The sequence below is a fragment of the Hevea brasiliensis genome, chromosome 2, assembly GCF_030052815.1.
Source record: "Hevea brasiliensis isolate MT/VB/25A 57/8 chromosome 2, ASM3005281v1, whole genome shotgun sequence".
Taxonomy (NCBI): Eukaryota; Viridiplantae; Streptophyta; class Magnoliopsida; order Malpighiales; family Euphorbiaceae; genus Hevea; species Hevea brasiliensis.
Window position 1 is genome coordinate 21,810,366 of NC_079494.1, and position 16,572 is coordinate 21,826,937.

Here is a 16,572-nt window from a genome sequence, read left to right on the forward strand (position 1 = left end):
ATTCATAAAATAATTTTTGGGACTCCAGAGAAGGGTCATTGAGGTTCCTATGGCATTAGAATGCCAAGAAAATACTTAGAAAAAATTTTCAATCGCTACAGACAATTTTGACCCGTTAAGCCAAACGGAGGGCATTTTGGTCATTTCGCCTTCAGAGACAATTTTTGGCCGACTTGTCAAGTTGAGTAAATAATTATTATGACATAAAATATGAATTAATGTTGATGAAAAATTAATTTGAAGTTAGTAGAAAAGAAAAGTAAAGAAAATAAAGAAAATTAAAGATAATGACATCACATGATGTCACTCACTTACTCCCAACCAATCACAAGTTAACAAACATTCTTAAAACATTTAAAAGATACAAAATGGACCCAAAATTCTGGTCATCTTCTTCTTCTTCTTCCTCAAAACGTGACCTCTCTTCCATAGCCCTCCATAAAAATTTCTTGCATCACTTCCATTTTCCCATGAATTTCCACTATAAAACCCTAGACACCTTTCATTAAAACTTGTCCATACCTCTTGGGGAAGTGTTTGGCAGCCTAGAAAAGGAAGGAAAGTGAAGTTTGAGCTTGGAAAATTCTGCCCTACAAGAGGTTAGTGCACTTATACACCTTAAGCTCTTTATTTCCATGCTAGTGACTTGAATTGAGTAAGAATTTGTGAATTAAATGAACCAAAAATATGTGTATGTCCACCATGAATTTCGGCATCCCTAAGGAAGGAACAATGATGGAGTGTTTTTGATGGTTTTAATGGACTTAAAATGAATTAAAGATTATGTTTAAGGTGTATATACACATATAGAATGAATGAAAGTGCTTAACTAGGTGTATGGGTGAATTGAAAGGGAAAATTAGGGTTTTGGGAGTGAAAAATTGGACTTGGCTGATGAAATGATTAATGGACATTCTAATGGTCAATTGGTGACCATTTGAGGCAAGTTAATCATAATTTGAAGTGAGCTAATGTATGGCAAATTGAAATGGGAAGGCTGCCTAGAGACAGCAGCAATAAGGCTGTGATTCCAGCCCATTTAGATAGCCATAACTTTGGCTGTGTAGGTCCAATTTGTGTTTGGCCAATTGGACATGAAACTAGACTTATAATGGCACAATTTTGCTGAAGAAACCATGCCCAAAAGACCAAAGCAAGTGGACCAAAAGTTGGCCCCAATCTGGATACCCTGCAACAGCACCTACAGAAATGACCAAATGAACAGTAACTGTTTATTTGGCCATAACTCACTGTAGATATAGTCAATTGACCTGAAAGTTTTACAGCAACAAGTTAAGACATAGACAAACAACTTTCATGAAGAAACCTACTCCAAATTATGACCAAAACCTAACCAAAATGGCAGTCACAGTCACTGTTCATGGTACTGTAGATTTGGTAATTTTGCAGTTTTTCCAATCCGGCCAGCTGTGGTTTTTAGACCATAACTGGAGCTACAAAACTCCAAATGGAGTGATTAAAAAAAATAAATTCAACTATACAAAATAAGGAACAACTTTCATGTTTACCATTTCCTCAAATTCCCACTGCAACAGTACTTAATGGAATAGTAAAGTTAGGCTTCAAAAACTGAAAATTCTGCTTCCCTTGGTTTAAGTTTAGAAATGGTATTAATGCTTAATGGCAACAAGTTTTCAATGCAAAATATGGTATGTTGGGTGTGTTAAAACCAATGTACCTATTTTCTATCCAAAAGTCAACATTTTTGTTGACCAATAAGGTGAATAGTGACACCAAAACTTGAAAATTCAAAATTTGAAATTAGAAATGCATCTAGGGGACTTTAAATTGCAATTGGCAATTAATACTAGCAAATGTAAAACTAAAAATGTGGGATCTTGGTGTAATTAGAATTAATATATCCATTAAGTATAAAAAGGTCAACATTTTGGGTTGACTAGTAAGGTGAATAGTAATCAAAATTATTAGTAAATTAAGATGAAGACCTAGAACCAATTCTAAGCTTAAATGCTTAGAATTGTATGACAAATGTGGACTATGCATCCTAGTCAAAATTGTTAAAAAGAAATTAAGGCCATAAATTTGAAATCCATGAAATATTTATGGATTACTTGAAACATGAAAAATAAGTCACCAAATTGATGTGAATAATTAGTTAGGGCTTATATGCCCATCACAAATGGAATTCATAACATATTAATAACTCAACTTGAAATATAAAAATTGTAATTACATGAGTAGATTCTTGAATATATAAATGAGAAAAGAAAAATGTTTTGAGTACAATGGTATAAAAGGATAATTGATGTGAATTGTGATCATATAAATGATCAAATGAATGTATGAATTATAATCGAAATTTATCATGAAATAATGAAGTCATAAAATACAATATATTAATATTTAATGATATTATGTGCCCTTGTATTGCCTAGACATGTGTGTCAGATTGGATAGTTTGGCATGCCAATAGGGTATTGTTTTAGCAGTACTGCAAAAGGCTTTATGCCTATATTCATAGCTCTATGCCAGTATTCATGGCTCTTATGCCCGTATTCATGGCTTTTATGCCCGATTATGTGATATCATGGCTTTTTAGCCATACTGACTGCATACGTGGTTGACATTCTGCGTCCCATGGTATGACGGCCCGAGGCACCGCGGTGTCCAGTGCCAACGACCAGTTATCCAGTTTAGTTAGCCTGTCGTAGGTTACTTGGGCAGTGTAATCTATTGAAATAAATTAAGACTATTAGTAATTAAAAATATTAGAAATCAAATAAATGAGTTAATAAGACTTTAAAAGAATTAGTTACAATTATGAAATGATCCAAACCACATAAAATTTGTTAAGTAAAATGACAAAAGAGTTGCAAAAATAGGTATAACTTAACTAAATATTTTAAATGTACCTTCTATTGCCATATAAATATAAACTGAGTATTTTTATTAATTCTGTATGTTGTACATTATCCCTGTGAATTTCAGAATTAAACGCTTTCAAAGCGAAACAAATGAGAACAAAAGATAATTAATATTAGACACATTGTATTAAATTAAATTGATTCTTAAATATTCAAATTATGCTTTGTTCTTTCTTTATTTGTATATTTTATTTTCTTGTTCTATGATTGCACCACTAAGCAGCAATGCTTAGCGCGATGGATTTGTTTCCTCACGCAGGTACTTTGACTAAGATTTTTGGAGTCCAGATCTGCAGAAGTGCCTGAAGTATTCAAGGTTGTCACCTCCTCAGTAATACATGTAGATAGGGCCCATATAGATCATATTTTGTATTTAGTATAAAATGCTAGATATTGTATTATAATGTAGATTATGAGCAGGTAATTAATGGAAATGTAATGTAATTTAATAAATTAGCTTTTTCATATGTAATTAATTTATATATCATTTAAATTATGAAATTATGTAAATTAAAGAAATTTGAAAATTTTACTTATGTGATTTGAGCATGAATGAGATTGTATGGATTCGAAGACAGATTTGAAATATATAGATAATGCATGGAAATGAATATGAAATTGAGATATATGAATGAGATGTGAATTATGAGATGGTTATGAAAATAATTGATGAGATTTTATTTGTAAAATATTATTGAAACTTTCAAACAGGTAAATAGTAAAATACGTCAACTGGTAATAAAATAGGGAAACTCATTTGGTTTCTCCGTCGAAAAATTTATTAATATTAAAATATATCGAGATCAAAATATGAAAGGAATAAAGTAAGATAAGATAGGGTGCTCCGGCACCGAATGTAGCACACTTTGCTCGGCTACACTGTAGTCGGGTGAGGGGTGTTACACTCAGGGATCTTAGTCTGTTGTTGTTGTTATTGGCCATAACTAGAACTTCAAGGAATTCAGGTTCAGGTTCTGGCTCTTGGCTTCTCCTTTCTCTCCTGATGGTTCTTAGAATCTTGTATATTTCAAGATCCAATTCTAACAATTCTTCTTCAGGTTTAGTTGTTCTGGTCATAAACTGAATTCTGCACCTAAAAAATAGCAAGATAGGAATAAGTAAATCTAAAATAACAAAAGAAATAAATGTTTAAATCAGCTAAATTGTTTATAGTTTAATATTACTAAATTTCCCGACAGTGGCGACAAAAACTCATTTGCTAATTTTACAACCCCACAAATGTATGGATTGCTAATAAGTAATAAAGTGATGAATAAAGTATAGTTCCCATGAGGAATTATAGGTGTAAGTATTAAACTACACGGCAATTTTGACTGTATAAACTTTTGAAGGTTATAAGAGAGTAAATTTTAATCTAAAGCTGAATAACTATTGAAGACCAAAGAAAATAAATCTAAGAACTTAATGAGAATTCTAAGTGGGTGAACAATTCTGGAATTTTAGATTTCACACCTTAACCCTGTTATGGTTTTAACCTTGCTTTATCAATGGATTGAGTGTTGTTACTTTGATGAAAATTAATTCTAAAATATCCTAGATCCTTTCCCAAGGTATCTAAGGTGTATTTCAATAACTTTGATGGAAATTAATTCTAAAATATCCTAGATCCTCTCTCAAGGTATCTAAGGTGTATTGAAAGATAGATGTTTCCCTTTAAGATCCCCCCTTCTATGCTTTCTACTGGCTGCTATTTATATTACATGTCCTAGGATTAAGTTTTAAAGTCCCAAGGGAAATAGGAGTCCAATTGGTATGCCAAAATAAGAGTTGGAGTCAGATTTGGAAATTTGCTAAAACATAGTACAAGGCCCATGTGTCACTACACGGCCTGGGGGGTGTAAGTTGCTGGAGCTGTTTTACCCTCTTTGCCTGGAAGACAGAATGTTACATGGGCCTTTGATGTTTGCACAAGTTAGATTACACGGCCCGTGTACTATGTAGATTCCTTTTACCACTTCAAGCCTTGATGACAAAAAGTTACACGGGGCACTGGATGGTTACACGGGTCAAATACAAGTGTATCACTAAACTACAAAACTACTCACACATAACTAAAAACATTAAGCATAAATAAATTAACAAAAGAAGAGAGAAAAGCATGTTGCCTCTTTTAGAAGTAATTCGAACAACTTGGATCTAATGTTGATGATGATGCTACACACTCTATATGATGTAGAAACACTCCACAAGCTAAAAGAAGAAAAAGAAATCACACCAGTAACTAGATCAAGCACTTGATCTCTTTGAATGCACAAAGAGGGAATTTGGCCACTATGAGTAGAAGAGAATTTAAAAGCTCTAGATCTATATTTTGGACCCTTTTTATAGAGATAAATAGGTTAACTAAGACTCCAATTCTAATTTGAAATTCCTAGTTACATTATGACTTAAAACTTTCTCAAGAATCCTAGTTAAAGTAGAAAAATAAGTTAAAAACAACTCTCCTTGTATATATCTACCACTTGCATGACCTTGGGGACCCACATACCTCTATTTTATTTATTTTGGGCCTTAAATAAAATAATTAAACCCACCAATTAAGACTCTAACTTCTGATCCCACATAACTAACTATAAAGAGCTCAAACACACTCAAAATGTGACCCTCAATGTAATCTAGTCCAATTACTCTCATTTTTCATATATCAACTCAAAATACCAACTAAGGTCAATCTAAGCCCAAAAGGTTAGATTTACACTCTAAATAGTGGATTATATACAAACTCCATTAAGGCTGTCCAAAGAAGTTTAACACGGATTGGTATCTGAATCTGTTCATTTTTCACCATTAACCTCCAAATAATATGAATGAGATAGCTGTAAGCTCATTTTGTCATTGGCTAAGTCCTCATCAAAATCATAGCTCCTTTTGCCTTAAATGCTTAAAGTGTATTTTACTTCTTTTTGTGATCAATTCACTTCTTTATACTTCATAAACTCTTACATGCTTTTGTAAATACCTAATAACATAAAAATAAACATTAACAAGCTAATTGAATAAGAAACAAACTCAAAAGACTAAATATGCAATGATAAAGATATAACACTTTAAGCAATTATCAGTAAATGCAAATAAATTCCTATAATCACAAATTGAAATCTTCAACACCAGCCCCTCCAAAGTCCTTAAGCGCTACTCCCACCAACTCCAGTGCTCTACCATAACAGCTAGACCCATGTCTTTAATATGGCGTCTTGTATGGTTACTTGATTCCATACAAAATATAATTATTTTGTTATAAAAAAATAAGATAATTTCACACAAATTTACAACTTATATCATGAGATTTTTGTAAAATGATTATTTTTTCGTAAAGTAGTTAATTACGGCTATTTTATTAACTTAACAAAAAAAATTTTCTTCATATAAAAAAAAGTATAATATTTTTTTAAAAATCTAATAAATAATATTTAGTAAATCTAAACTTGTTCTTATAATTTTTAATAAAATTTACCATACATAATTCAACTCTTTGATTTTTTTTAAAAAATATTATGTGATTTTTTATTTGAGTAAACTTTATTTTTTTTATTAAGTTAATAAAATTTTTATAATTAATTATTTTACGGAAAAAAGAATCATCTTATGAAAATCTAATAAAATGAGTGGTAAATTTATATGAAACTATCTTATTTTTCGTAACAAATTATACTTTTATATATAGAGACAGAGTTTTATTTGTGCCTTTAGTAACAAGAAAATGATTCACGTCAACATGCTTTTGAGAAGATGTGGTTTTGTTTAAGAAGACTTCTTAATTTCTTCCATTTTCATATATTATTTTATTTCAATAAATTACAATTACTCTTATTTTTCTTTAATCAATTAAATTAATTTTTTTATATATATTGAATATTTATGTGGCCTAAAAATCATAGTATTATTTTCACCATCAATTGACTTTGAAATTCTATTAAAATTCTTATTCATTATTAGTATTTTATTAATTAAAATTTATTATAATATATTAATTAATTTAATTTTTATTAACCAAGTAAAATAAAATAAAATAAATGCTTTGCCGTCAATATTATTTGTTTATATTTGAAATAAAATTTTATTTAATTTAGGACTACTCGTCAAATAAAAATTATATTAGAAAAAATTTATTAATAATTATAAATTATTAAAGTTTTGATATTGTAATAATTATAAATGAATGTCCACCTTCCCCTTCTCATATATATATATATATATATATTTCAAAAATTTAATAATTTTATTTACTTAAAATATAATTTATAAAATATCTATAAATATTATCTAAAAAATATATTTTTATATTTAATTAATTATTTATATAAATAGGTTCAGATAATGAGTATCGATATATAAAATTTGAACCTAATTCTTAATTATTTTTAAATTTAGACTTATTATAAATTTAATTATATAGTATTGAAACATGTTTAATGCATAAATATACCCGAGCTGTTGCTAATAGATGCCATTTGAAAGAAAGTGACATGATGATAAAGGAATAAAACTTAATTTGCCCTCTTACTTATTGAGAAGGCTTAATTAAGCTATTTTTAATTTTTGTTTCAATTTAATTTAAATGTTCAGTTTAACCCAAATTTGAAGAATGTATAATTCACTCATTAGTATGTGAGTTACTTTTTTTTTTAATTTTTTTTTTAATTTTTAATGTTAATTACTTAATTAAATATATTTTTTAATTTTTTAAACATAATTAATTATTTTTTATTGTTAATTTAATAATTACAATTAGTTAATTATTTATTATTTTACTGTTTAAATATTAATTAATAATATGGAAATATAAAAATAATATTTTTATAATTTTAATTTTATTTAATTATAAGTTTCTAATTTTAATTAAAACATGAAAATATAAAAAGTAATGTTTTTTAATTTAATTAACTAAAATATATAATTTTGATTTTATTAGTTATATGAAAATAAAAAATATAATTTTATTAGTTTTCAATTTAATCAAGTATAATTATAATAATTTTTATTTTTAATTAGTTATATGAAAATATAAAATTAATATTTTTCATATTTCATTTTTATTATTTAATAAAAATGATATTTTTTTATATTTTAATTTAATTAATGGCAAAATATAAAAATAACATTTTAATATTAAAAAATAAAAAATAATAATTAAATATTTCATAAATAGCGTGTGTAAAACAATTTAAGAATATTTGAATTAAATTAGACATAATTCAAAACAACTAAATTGGACAAATTAAGCTTTATTTCTGATGATAAAGTGGCCCCTGAGGTCAAAATCCTTTGATGACCCTTGATAAATATATATATATATATATATATATATATATATATTGGTTGTTTTGTTTTTTTTTTTTTTTTTTTTTCTCAAATGGGAGTCCCTATTCTATTTGAAACCTGAACAACCAACAAACGCTCTTTCTGGTTAGTGCGCTAAGTAAAGCTCTCTCATTCAAGAGGCTACTTCTCCACCAAAATCTACTGTTATGTCTTCACTCTGTCTTTGCTATCCGTCCTTTCTCTCGCTGTCAATAATCCCATGTCCAGGAAAACTTCAATTTTCTATGGATCATCATCAACTCTCTCTTCTTGCCAACTTGGCTAAAACCTCGAGATCTAATCTGAGACACTTCTTAGCTCCAATGGGTTTGCGTCTTTCTGAACATCTCCTCATCCAATGCAGTTACCTTGGCTCTCCTCCTAATATACAAAATGAAACTAGTGAGTTACTCTCTCAGAGGTCATTTCTCAAACACTTTCTGTGTATTACACATCCCAAAAAATTTCACTGACACATTGCCGTGGACCATTAATACTAGGTTTCTTCTTGTTTCAGGGCTTCTTTATTCGTTATTCAGGCAAATTGGGATCGAAGATAAAGAAATTAAATTAATTTTGGAGCAGAACCCATCTCTAACTTCGACAACTTTGGACTCCGTACGAGCCCGAGTTTTTCTTTTACAGTCAGCTGGAATTAAAGGCATTGAACTATATCGTTTGATTATCAAATGCCCAAATGTATTAACAGCTGAGGAAATCGATTACTTCTTTCACTTCGTGCTTAATAGTTTGCCAGGAAAGATTGAACCGCTGCAGCTCAAACGCCTTATGACTGCCACTGAACCTAGATTCTTGGTGGGTTTTGATCGTAAGGTTATGCTTCTCCTTGATCATGGAGTTCCCCAAGAAAAGATCGTTCACATTCTGAATAATGTAAATTTAACCAAGGCAATGTGCTTCAAGTCAATCGAAGAAATTGATAGAACCACTACTTTCTTGAGCCGCTTTGGTGGAATTAATATAATTGTTAGGCGTCCAATGATTCTGAATTTTGATTTGGATACTCAGCTGATTCCAAGAGTAGAGTTTCTCAAGGAGCTTAGCGGAGGAGATGAAGATGCCACGAGGACTTTGTTGTGCAAACTCCCCGCAATATTGAGTTACAGTGTGGAGCACACAAAGGAGCATGTAGAGTTGCTGAGGTCGTTTGCTGGCCTGACTGACCCACAAATATTCAAAATTTTTGTAGTGTTCCCAAATGTGATTAGTGCAAGCAAGGAGAGGAAGTTGCTTCCTAGAATAGGCTTTCTCAAGCAATGTGGGTTGAATTCTGATGATATATTCAAGTTCTTGACTAAAGCCCCCTTGTTTCTAGGCCTCTCCTATGAAGAGAACCTTGTCCATAAGCTTGTATTTTTGGTGAAGATTGGTTATGAATATAGAACTAGGGAATTGGCTGACGCACTGGGGGCTGTAACAAGAACAAGCTGTGATAATTTGCAAAAGGTGATTGGGCTATTCTTTAGTTATGGGTTTTCTTCTGCAGACATTCTTGCCATGAGCAAAAAGCACCCTCAGATTCTGCAATACACCTATAGTTCTCTCCAGGAGAAGATGGAGTACTTGACTGAGGGAATGGGTAGAGAAGTTGGAGAGCTATTGGCTTTTCCTGCATTTCTTGGTTACAAGCTTGATGACAGGATTAAGCATAGGTATGAAGCAAAAAAGAAAGTTATAGGGGAAGGGATGTCCCTCAATAAGCTCTTGAGCGTATCAGCTGATAGATTTTCAGCTGAGAAGGAAAAATCCCATTCTTGATTGGCAGCTGAATGAGTTGGAAAATTTAGATGGAGTTAGATAAACTATTTAATATGGCCCTAAGCTGCCTCCTCACCATCCAGGAGAGGAAGAAATTGATGTTTTTATCTCAAATTTCATTGAAGCTTGAATGAACTTTGCTTATGGACAAGTTTTGTTGATGTCAACCAAATTTGTATTTTTTTTAGTCCAGTTTCCAGGGTATTTAACCATCCTGTTTCCCAAAAATGCCATCAAATGGAACTTCCAATTCATTTGCATTAACTATTCTATCCATATAAATTTTGCCACAACTCTTCTGACTATTTTGGTGGTTCAACCTGCACAGAACCTCACTTCTTTGGAAAATTAGAGATTGTTTTCTTGTTTGTCATCGTGACATTGTACATTTAGCTTTAATTTCTGCAACATATTCCAAGTTGAACACTCCTAAAATTATTGATCACTTCCATGTCGTCTTCTTCTTTTTCTTTTTCTTTTTCTTTTTTTTTTTTTTTTTTCACACAAGCACCAAATCTGAACCACTTTGGTCAGATACAACAACAACAACGATTAAAAAAAATCACAATAATTTCGCACATTCATCATTCTTTCTAATGATTTGCAATCTGGTAATTCCACAAACTTATTAGAAGCCTGTGGAAGTAATTGAAGCCTCACATGCCGATCTATTTGAAGGCACCGGAGCATGGTGAGCTTATCATTATTGATTCTTTCAGGTACGCTCCATGATATCGATATGTCGCAGCATTCATGTCTCTTCTATTCAAATTTCTTGCTAATTTTGCACTCTTAAAAGTTTTTAATGGATATATTATTCTCATTTATGCAATTGTCGTTATACATTGGCTTTATTGAATCACAATAATTGATTATTGGATTTGGTGAATACCAATTTCTACATATGGCAGAGTAGAGCTTGCTAGTTTTGCACTCTTAAAAGTTTTAATGGATATATTATTCTCATTTATGCAATTGTCGTCAAGACATTGGCTTTATTGAATCACAATAATTGATTATTGGATTTGGTGCATACCAATTTCTACAGATGGGGATTTGATGCATACCAATTTCTACATATGGCAGGGTCGAGACGAATAAAACCTTTATGAGAATCTGATATTGCAACATGTCTTCAAGCCATGAATCAATCAGTTCTCACCAGTAGGCATTCGACCCAATGCCATCTCTCATGCCAACGACCCCTCCCTTCCCATTCCCAAAAATGTCATATGTTTCCTGTTTGTTTCATCAAATGAAAGTTGTGTATCAATCAAAATTTTCAAATAGAACCAAAAGACTTGCTAATATGGGTATGAGGAATGACAGGTGTTTATCAATGAAAACAACAGGCTGAACCCAACCATTGGTCTAGCAGTTTAGTCCCTCGACTGCTTGAGCGTGAAAAACCTTTCTAACCCAGGCTGGGAACTCTCTTTCTAACATTTGGGTGAGGGAGGCCACACATAAGGAAGGGCCATATCCTTTACGCAGCCATAACCCAGTGGATCTCTAACAAAACTTCCCTGGACCATATAAGAGATCAAATGTAATTAGTTTAAATATAAATGGCATGGAGACTAATGTAATCTTCGTCCCTGTAAGTTGGGATATCAGAGTGCTTCTCATCCAAAAATTAATCAACAATACAGACATTTTAAACCCATCTTAATAATTAGTTTGTATTAACCCAACCTCAACTCCTATACAGTGCCCTCTTCGCTTGCCTTGGCCTTATATACACCATTGCCAGACATGGCATGTCTAATCTAATTTGCAAAAAGAACTTCCTTCAATAGGCTTAGCTAGTCTGCCAAGGATGGCTCTTTAGCTGGTTCAACAACCAATGGCTCCAATTTCTCAGCCTTACCATCTCCTTTAGGTATGATAAGACCATATCCTCCAGCTTTTCGTTTATAAACAATATTAATGTCACCTGGAACCAACCACAGAACAATTCACCCTCATAGAACAGATTCCTACTAACTAGGAGCAAAGAAATTTAAATGGAAGCGCAACTTCATACCAGTTTCTTCATTCCGGAAACCATAGAAATCATGATCAACATTTTCTAGCTGCTCAATGGCTTCAGAGACAGTTAAAGGTGGCATGTCAAAATATTTTGTCCGAACAACCTGAAAATTGGATGACATAATGAGTCTTTCACAGAGAAGAAAGTTAGGCACAACCACAATCAGAAATGTACACACATTGTAAACAAGCTTATAACCATGAAATCACTCTCATCCAATGGTTGTAAGCTTGTTTAACTGAGCGCACAACACACAAAATCATTTTACTACCCTAATATAAAAAGGTCAAGATGGAAATAGTTCTTCGAATATATTTTGGTGAAACAAATACAGCGTGTAATAGTGTATAGATGTCAAGGTAAATGAATGAGAGTATCATTGGCAATAATTTACTAATTAAGAAACTGAACTATGCGCAAATCACATGTGCCAGTCACTGAAGAGTGCAAATGGAAGTCCCTTTGGGAACAGAGCAACTCCATGACAGTAACTAAAAACTCAAGAATATAATGAACTGAATTTATATGATCTGGAAGCCAAATTTGGGATTATAAGCACACATAAGTGGCAGAGCATATTGCAACACAAACCAAAATAGTAATTTGTTGAAGCAGAAGTGTTTAAGAGAAAACCTCATCAATATAGTCCTCATCCTCATGTTGGGGAACTCCATCTACATCATCTTTCACTGCTTCTGCCACTGGCTCCCTCACCTTCAATCTGTTGAAACCCTTCATATGCCGGCCACGGTCAGACTCCTTCTCCTTAATCTTCCTCAACTTTCTTTGTATGATTGATGACACCAAGTCAATACTCGCATATATTGTCTCAGCATCTTCCTCTGCCCGAATCACTCCATGCTTCTTGGTAAACAAGGTCACCTAAAACAAAAACAAACCATCAAAACATAACAATTCATTTAAGGCAACCCCAAAAGGGATAAAATTTAATTGAATGCAGGGCACCTCGCATCTACGAATCCTTGGGCCTTTCCCCAACTCTCCACCTCTAAAAGACAACCTAACATCGACTTCTTGGACGAGATGGCTATGCTTTTGAACTGCCTTGCCCACCTTCTCTTCCACATGATTTTTCACTCTATCCGTCAACTGTACCCATATAATTTCTCTTCAGATTTTCAATCATAATCAAAATTTGAGATTTGAGTAAAAGAAAATTTTTAGAGAAAAAAAAAACCATTTTGGTCATTTAAGGAATAGATCAAACCCAAATTCAAAATCCTAACAGTTCTTCTCATCAAGATCTAAGGAAATAAAAAAAAAAAAAAAAAACCATTTGCATGCTCATGATAAAAGACAAAATAATAAGAAGATTGGGATTTAGAGGAACAAGAAAAAACCTCCAAGTTTTTGCCTTGAATTATCAATTTAACAGAGGAGAGCGGTCCGTCCCATGACATCCGAACCGAGCTTCTTCTTCTTCGTCTAACTTCAACATACTTAACATTGCTATCCAAAATGAGTGGGTTTAAGAAACTGTGTTTCTGTGATAACGATGATGTGAAACCAAGCTTTTTGGAACTGAGAGCACAGATAGAGGAAAAGGAAGAAGAGGTAGCTGCCTTTGCTGATAATGACGTACGGGGATGATGGAAGCTTATTTGCAGTGATCCTAGAAGAGTCGTCATTTGATATTTTGATGGAAAGCTTGATTTTTTTTTTTCAGAGCATAGAATATTTGGATGTACAGAAACTAAAAGAAAATAAAAAATTGAGGGTTTTTGGAGAGGTTTACTCTGAGAACCGAAAGGAAGAGATAAGGACACGTCAGCAGTAGATATGGTTAATGAGGTTGCTCCACGCTGGTCTGAATCTTGTTTCAGATTCACAAATCTACACACGTCTAAATTGAACTGGATAATTCTGGAAGGGGGACCCACTCTTTTATTTACATTTTTGTCTCTCTAATATTTTAATTCAATTATTTAGAGAGTGTTTTCATTAATTATTTACTTTGAATTTTTATTTTTTTTTAAAAATAATTAATTAAAAAATAATTACAATCAAACTTAATTTTTATCAATTTAAATTTTTCAACGAGTAATTATTAATATAGAAATGAAGAGAATTAGCAGTATTTTTTAATAATTTATATAATTAATTAATTATAATAAAATTAATTATACATATAACCGTTAAATATAAATATATTATGTCATATATTTTTTAATTATTTTTTAATTTATTCTGATTTGATGTAATTTGTAATATCTTTATTCTACTATATTACTATTCGATACCGAACATATTAAGTTTACAAAATTACAATGACAATTATTTATTAATCTATATTTATCCAACTTGTTTTGTTAATCTCGTTTAATATCTTCAAGGTTTGAGTCTACAGAAAATTTAGCAGAGATTCCTTTCAAAATTTTACTGTAACAATATGTGAACAAATTCAACTCTATACTTGTATTTTTAACTATAAGCAACTTCAAAGTAATGATAATAACAATAAAAAACAAGCCCAAGAGTGTATTCTAATTTAATTATTGACTAGTCATTTTACTGCATGAAATATTTATTATTTTACTTTAATAATATAATTTAATACATATTTTTCTATATTTTATATTTTTACAATTATATTATAAAATTTTATTAATGATAAATTTTTTAATTAATTTTAATTTTATTTTAAATGTTAATATATAAATTTTTTTAATAGCAATCTATATAATTTTGTATCTAATAATATATCATTTAATTTTAAATTTTTGAAATCAATTAATTGATAGATTATTTTATATTTTCTTTAAATTAGTTTTAAAGTAATATATATATATATATATATATATATATTAATTTATTATTATTATTAAAATTTTTAAATTTTAAATATAAGAAATGTTTTTAAAAAATAAATGTTTAAATTTCATAAATAATTTTCTACTTAAAAATTATTTAAATATACATCTTAACATAATTTTTTAAAAATAATTCACCCTTTCTAATCTAGTTGAAATTTTAATTAAATATTTTCTTGATAATTTATTTTTAGTATAAGATAAAATTTTAGTAATTGAAATTTTAAAATATTTAAATAGAAAGTTGATTTTATTTCAAGTGTTAATATATAATTTTTTAATAGTAATCGATATAATTTTATATTTAATAATATATGATTTAGTGTTAAATTTTGAAATAAGTTGATTAATTAAAAAGGATAAATAAATTCAAAAAAATTATATCATATGTCAATTTTTAAATTATTATTTTTTTTAATTTTATATAACGACCTAAATCAGGGGCCGTTACCAGCGCTAGGATTCAGGTCAGTTTAAGGCTATTGAAACTCATAACAAGCCTAAAAGCTAGACATAAACATATTCCTTAAAACCTATAATTCAAGCAATTCCAAACCATTACACTTTAGTCTTTTAATCCATACATAAACATTCATAACATAACTTGATTCAGAATTTAAACTTTTACATACATAAAAAGTACTAAAGTATAATTAGTTCAACATACAAATTTAAATGAAGAGTTAGCTTAGATTTCAGGCACATCATTACATCACTCGTACTTAAAGACAAATTATTAATTAATAATCCTGAACACTAGCATAGTAAGTAACTCTTTACACTGTACATGTCTAACTAAACATATAATATACTGTTAGTAGTATGCCCTAGAGCATATCATTTAGTGTGTATATTGTACATGTTTTATTAATAAAAGGCACTTTCACTTTTCCGTTTACATAATATATTTATGTGTAATAGAAAAGGTTCATTGATATTTTATTAGAAATTCTATTCTTAAGTTGTTAAGAATATGAGTGACAGTATTTCTAGCACAAAGTATCATAAATAAGTTCAAAATCGAGGATACTTCATAATAAGGACATGACTTATCCAGAAAGATTGTATTCATGCTTGTTCCCAATTTATTTATATGAGATATAAATAAGATGGAATGGTGAGTCTCATGCCATATAACAAACATGATAGGCACTTATACATGATAAGTAGGTAGAACCAGTGACATTTATGACAAGCACATGGAGTTTACTCTTGTCAATGTATTGTCATAAATCATATCAGTGCATATAATTTTTAGACCTGAGATAGCACAGTTATTTTGTATATAGGTGTTTTGAGTTTGATACTGCTTTTCATACTTGTACTGTGTATGGATATAAGGGCATGTGTTAGCTCCTACTAGTTATATATGGAGGTAGGTATTGATCAAGATGGAATCTGTTCCTCTAAGTAAATAGGGATAAAATCCTATGTTTATTTAATTATTCTTGATGTTTCAAGTTCCTGCCCAGGACAGATAGATTTAATCAGAAAAGAGTTTCTAATGAGAAAAATCTTTTTAATCAATAACTGTAATTAAAAGAGAACATAATATTCATAGCAAATGGGGTTTGATATAAACCATGACTCCAGCTCGAATTGGGATTTTGTAACAGAGAGATTCTAGTGCATGGTAACATATGATTATAGGTTCATTTAAGGTAAACCTTATTACTAATTGGGTGGCTATGGCATGCTATGC

General features: G+C 30.4%; 2 protein-coding genes across 3 annotated transcripts; one reads left to right on the plus strand and one right to left on the minus strand.

Moving 5' to 3' along the window:
• Positions 1-8,271: 8,271 nt before the first annotated feature.
• LOC110654606 (transcription termination factor MTERF8, chloroplastic) lies at positions 8,272-10,271 on the plus strand. 2 transcript variants are annotated; one of them, XM_058134965.1, is made up of 2 exons: positions 8,272-8,649; positions 8,746-10,271. In XM_058134965.1, exons 1-2 carry the CDS (start codon positions 8,622-8,624, stop codon positions 10,005-10,007), a joined length of 1,290 nt encoding a protein of 429 aa, XP_057990948.1. In that variant the 5' UTR covers positions 8,272-8,621; the 3' UTR covers positions 10,008-10,271. The 2 variants fall into 2 exon arrangements, with proteins under 2 accessions (XP_057990948.1, XP_021666327.2); XM_021810635.2 differs by having other exon boundaries at positions 8,272-8,630.
• Positions 10,272-11,588: 1,317 nt separating this feature from the next.
• LOC110654607 (ribosome-binding factor PSRP1, chloroplastic) lies at positions 11,589-13,760 on the minus strand. The gene is made up of 5 exons (XM_021810636.2): positions 13,401-13,760; positions 13,006-13,149; positions 12,673-12,921; positions 12,034-12,142; positions 11,589-11,943 (listed from the first exon to the last, which is right to left on the minus strand). Exons 1-5 carry the CDS (start codon positions 13,686-13,688, stop codon positions 11,813-11,815), a joined length of 921 nt encoding a protein of 306 aa, XP_021666328.2. The 5' UTR covers positions 13,689-13,760; the 3' UTR covers positions 11,589-11,812.
• Positions 13,761-16,572: the final 2,812 nt, after the last annotated feature.

What these genes read in the sequence shown, in the direction of transcription:
- LOC110654606 (XM_021810635.2), top strand. Translation starts at nt 8,396, where the DNA reads ATGTCTTCACTCTGTCTTTGCTATCCGTCCTTTCTCTCGCTGTCAATA. An exon ending in TAATATACAAAATGAAACTA is followed by an intron (nt 8,631 to 8,745) that starts GTGAGTTACTCT and finishes TTCTTGTTTCAG; the next exon opens with GGCTTCTTTATTCGTTATTC.
- LOC110654607 (XM_021810636.2), bottom strand. Translation starts at nt 13,688, where the DNA reads ATGACGACTCTTCTAGGATCACTGCAAATAAGCTTCCATCATCCCCGT. An exon ending in CAAGGATTCGTAGATGCGAG is followed by an intron (nt 12,922 to 13,005) that starts GTGCCCTGCATT and finishes TTTTTGTTTTAG; the next exon opens with GTGACCTTGTTTACCAAGAA. An exon ending in TTTCCGGAATGAAGAAACTG is followed by an intron (nt 11,944 to 12,033) that starts GTATGAAGTTGC and finishes GGTTGGTTCCAG; the next exon opens with GTGACATTAATATTGTTTAT.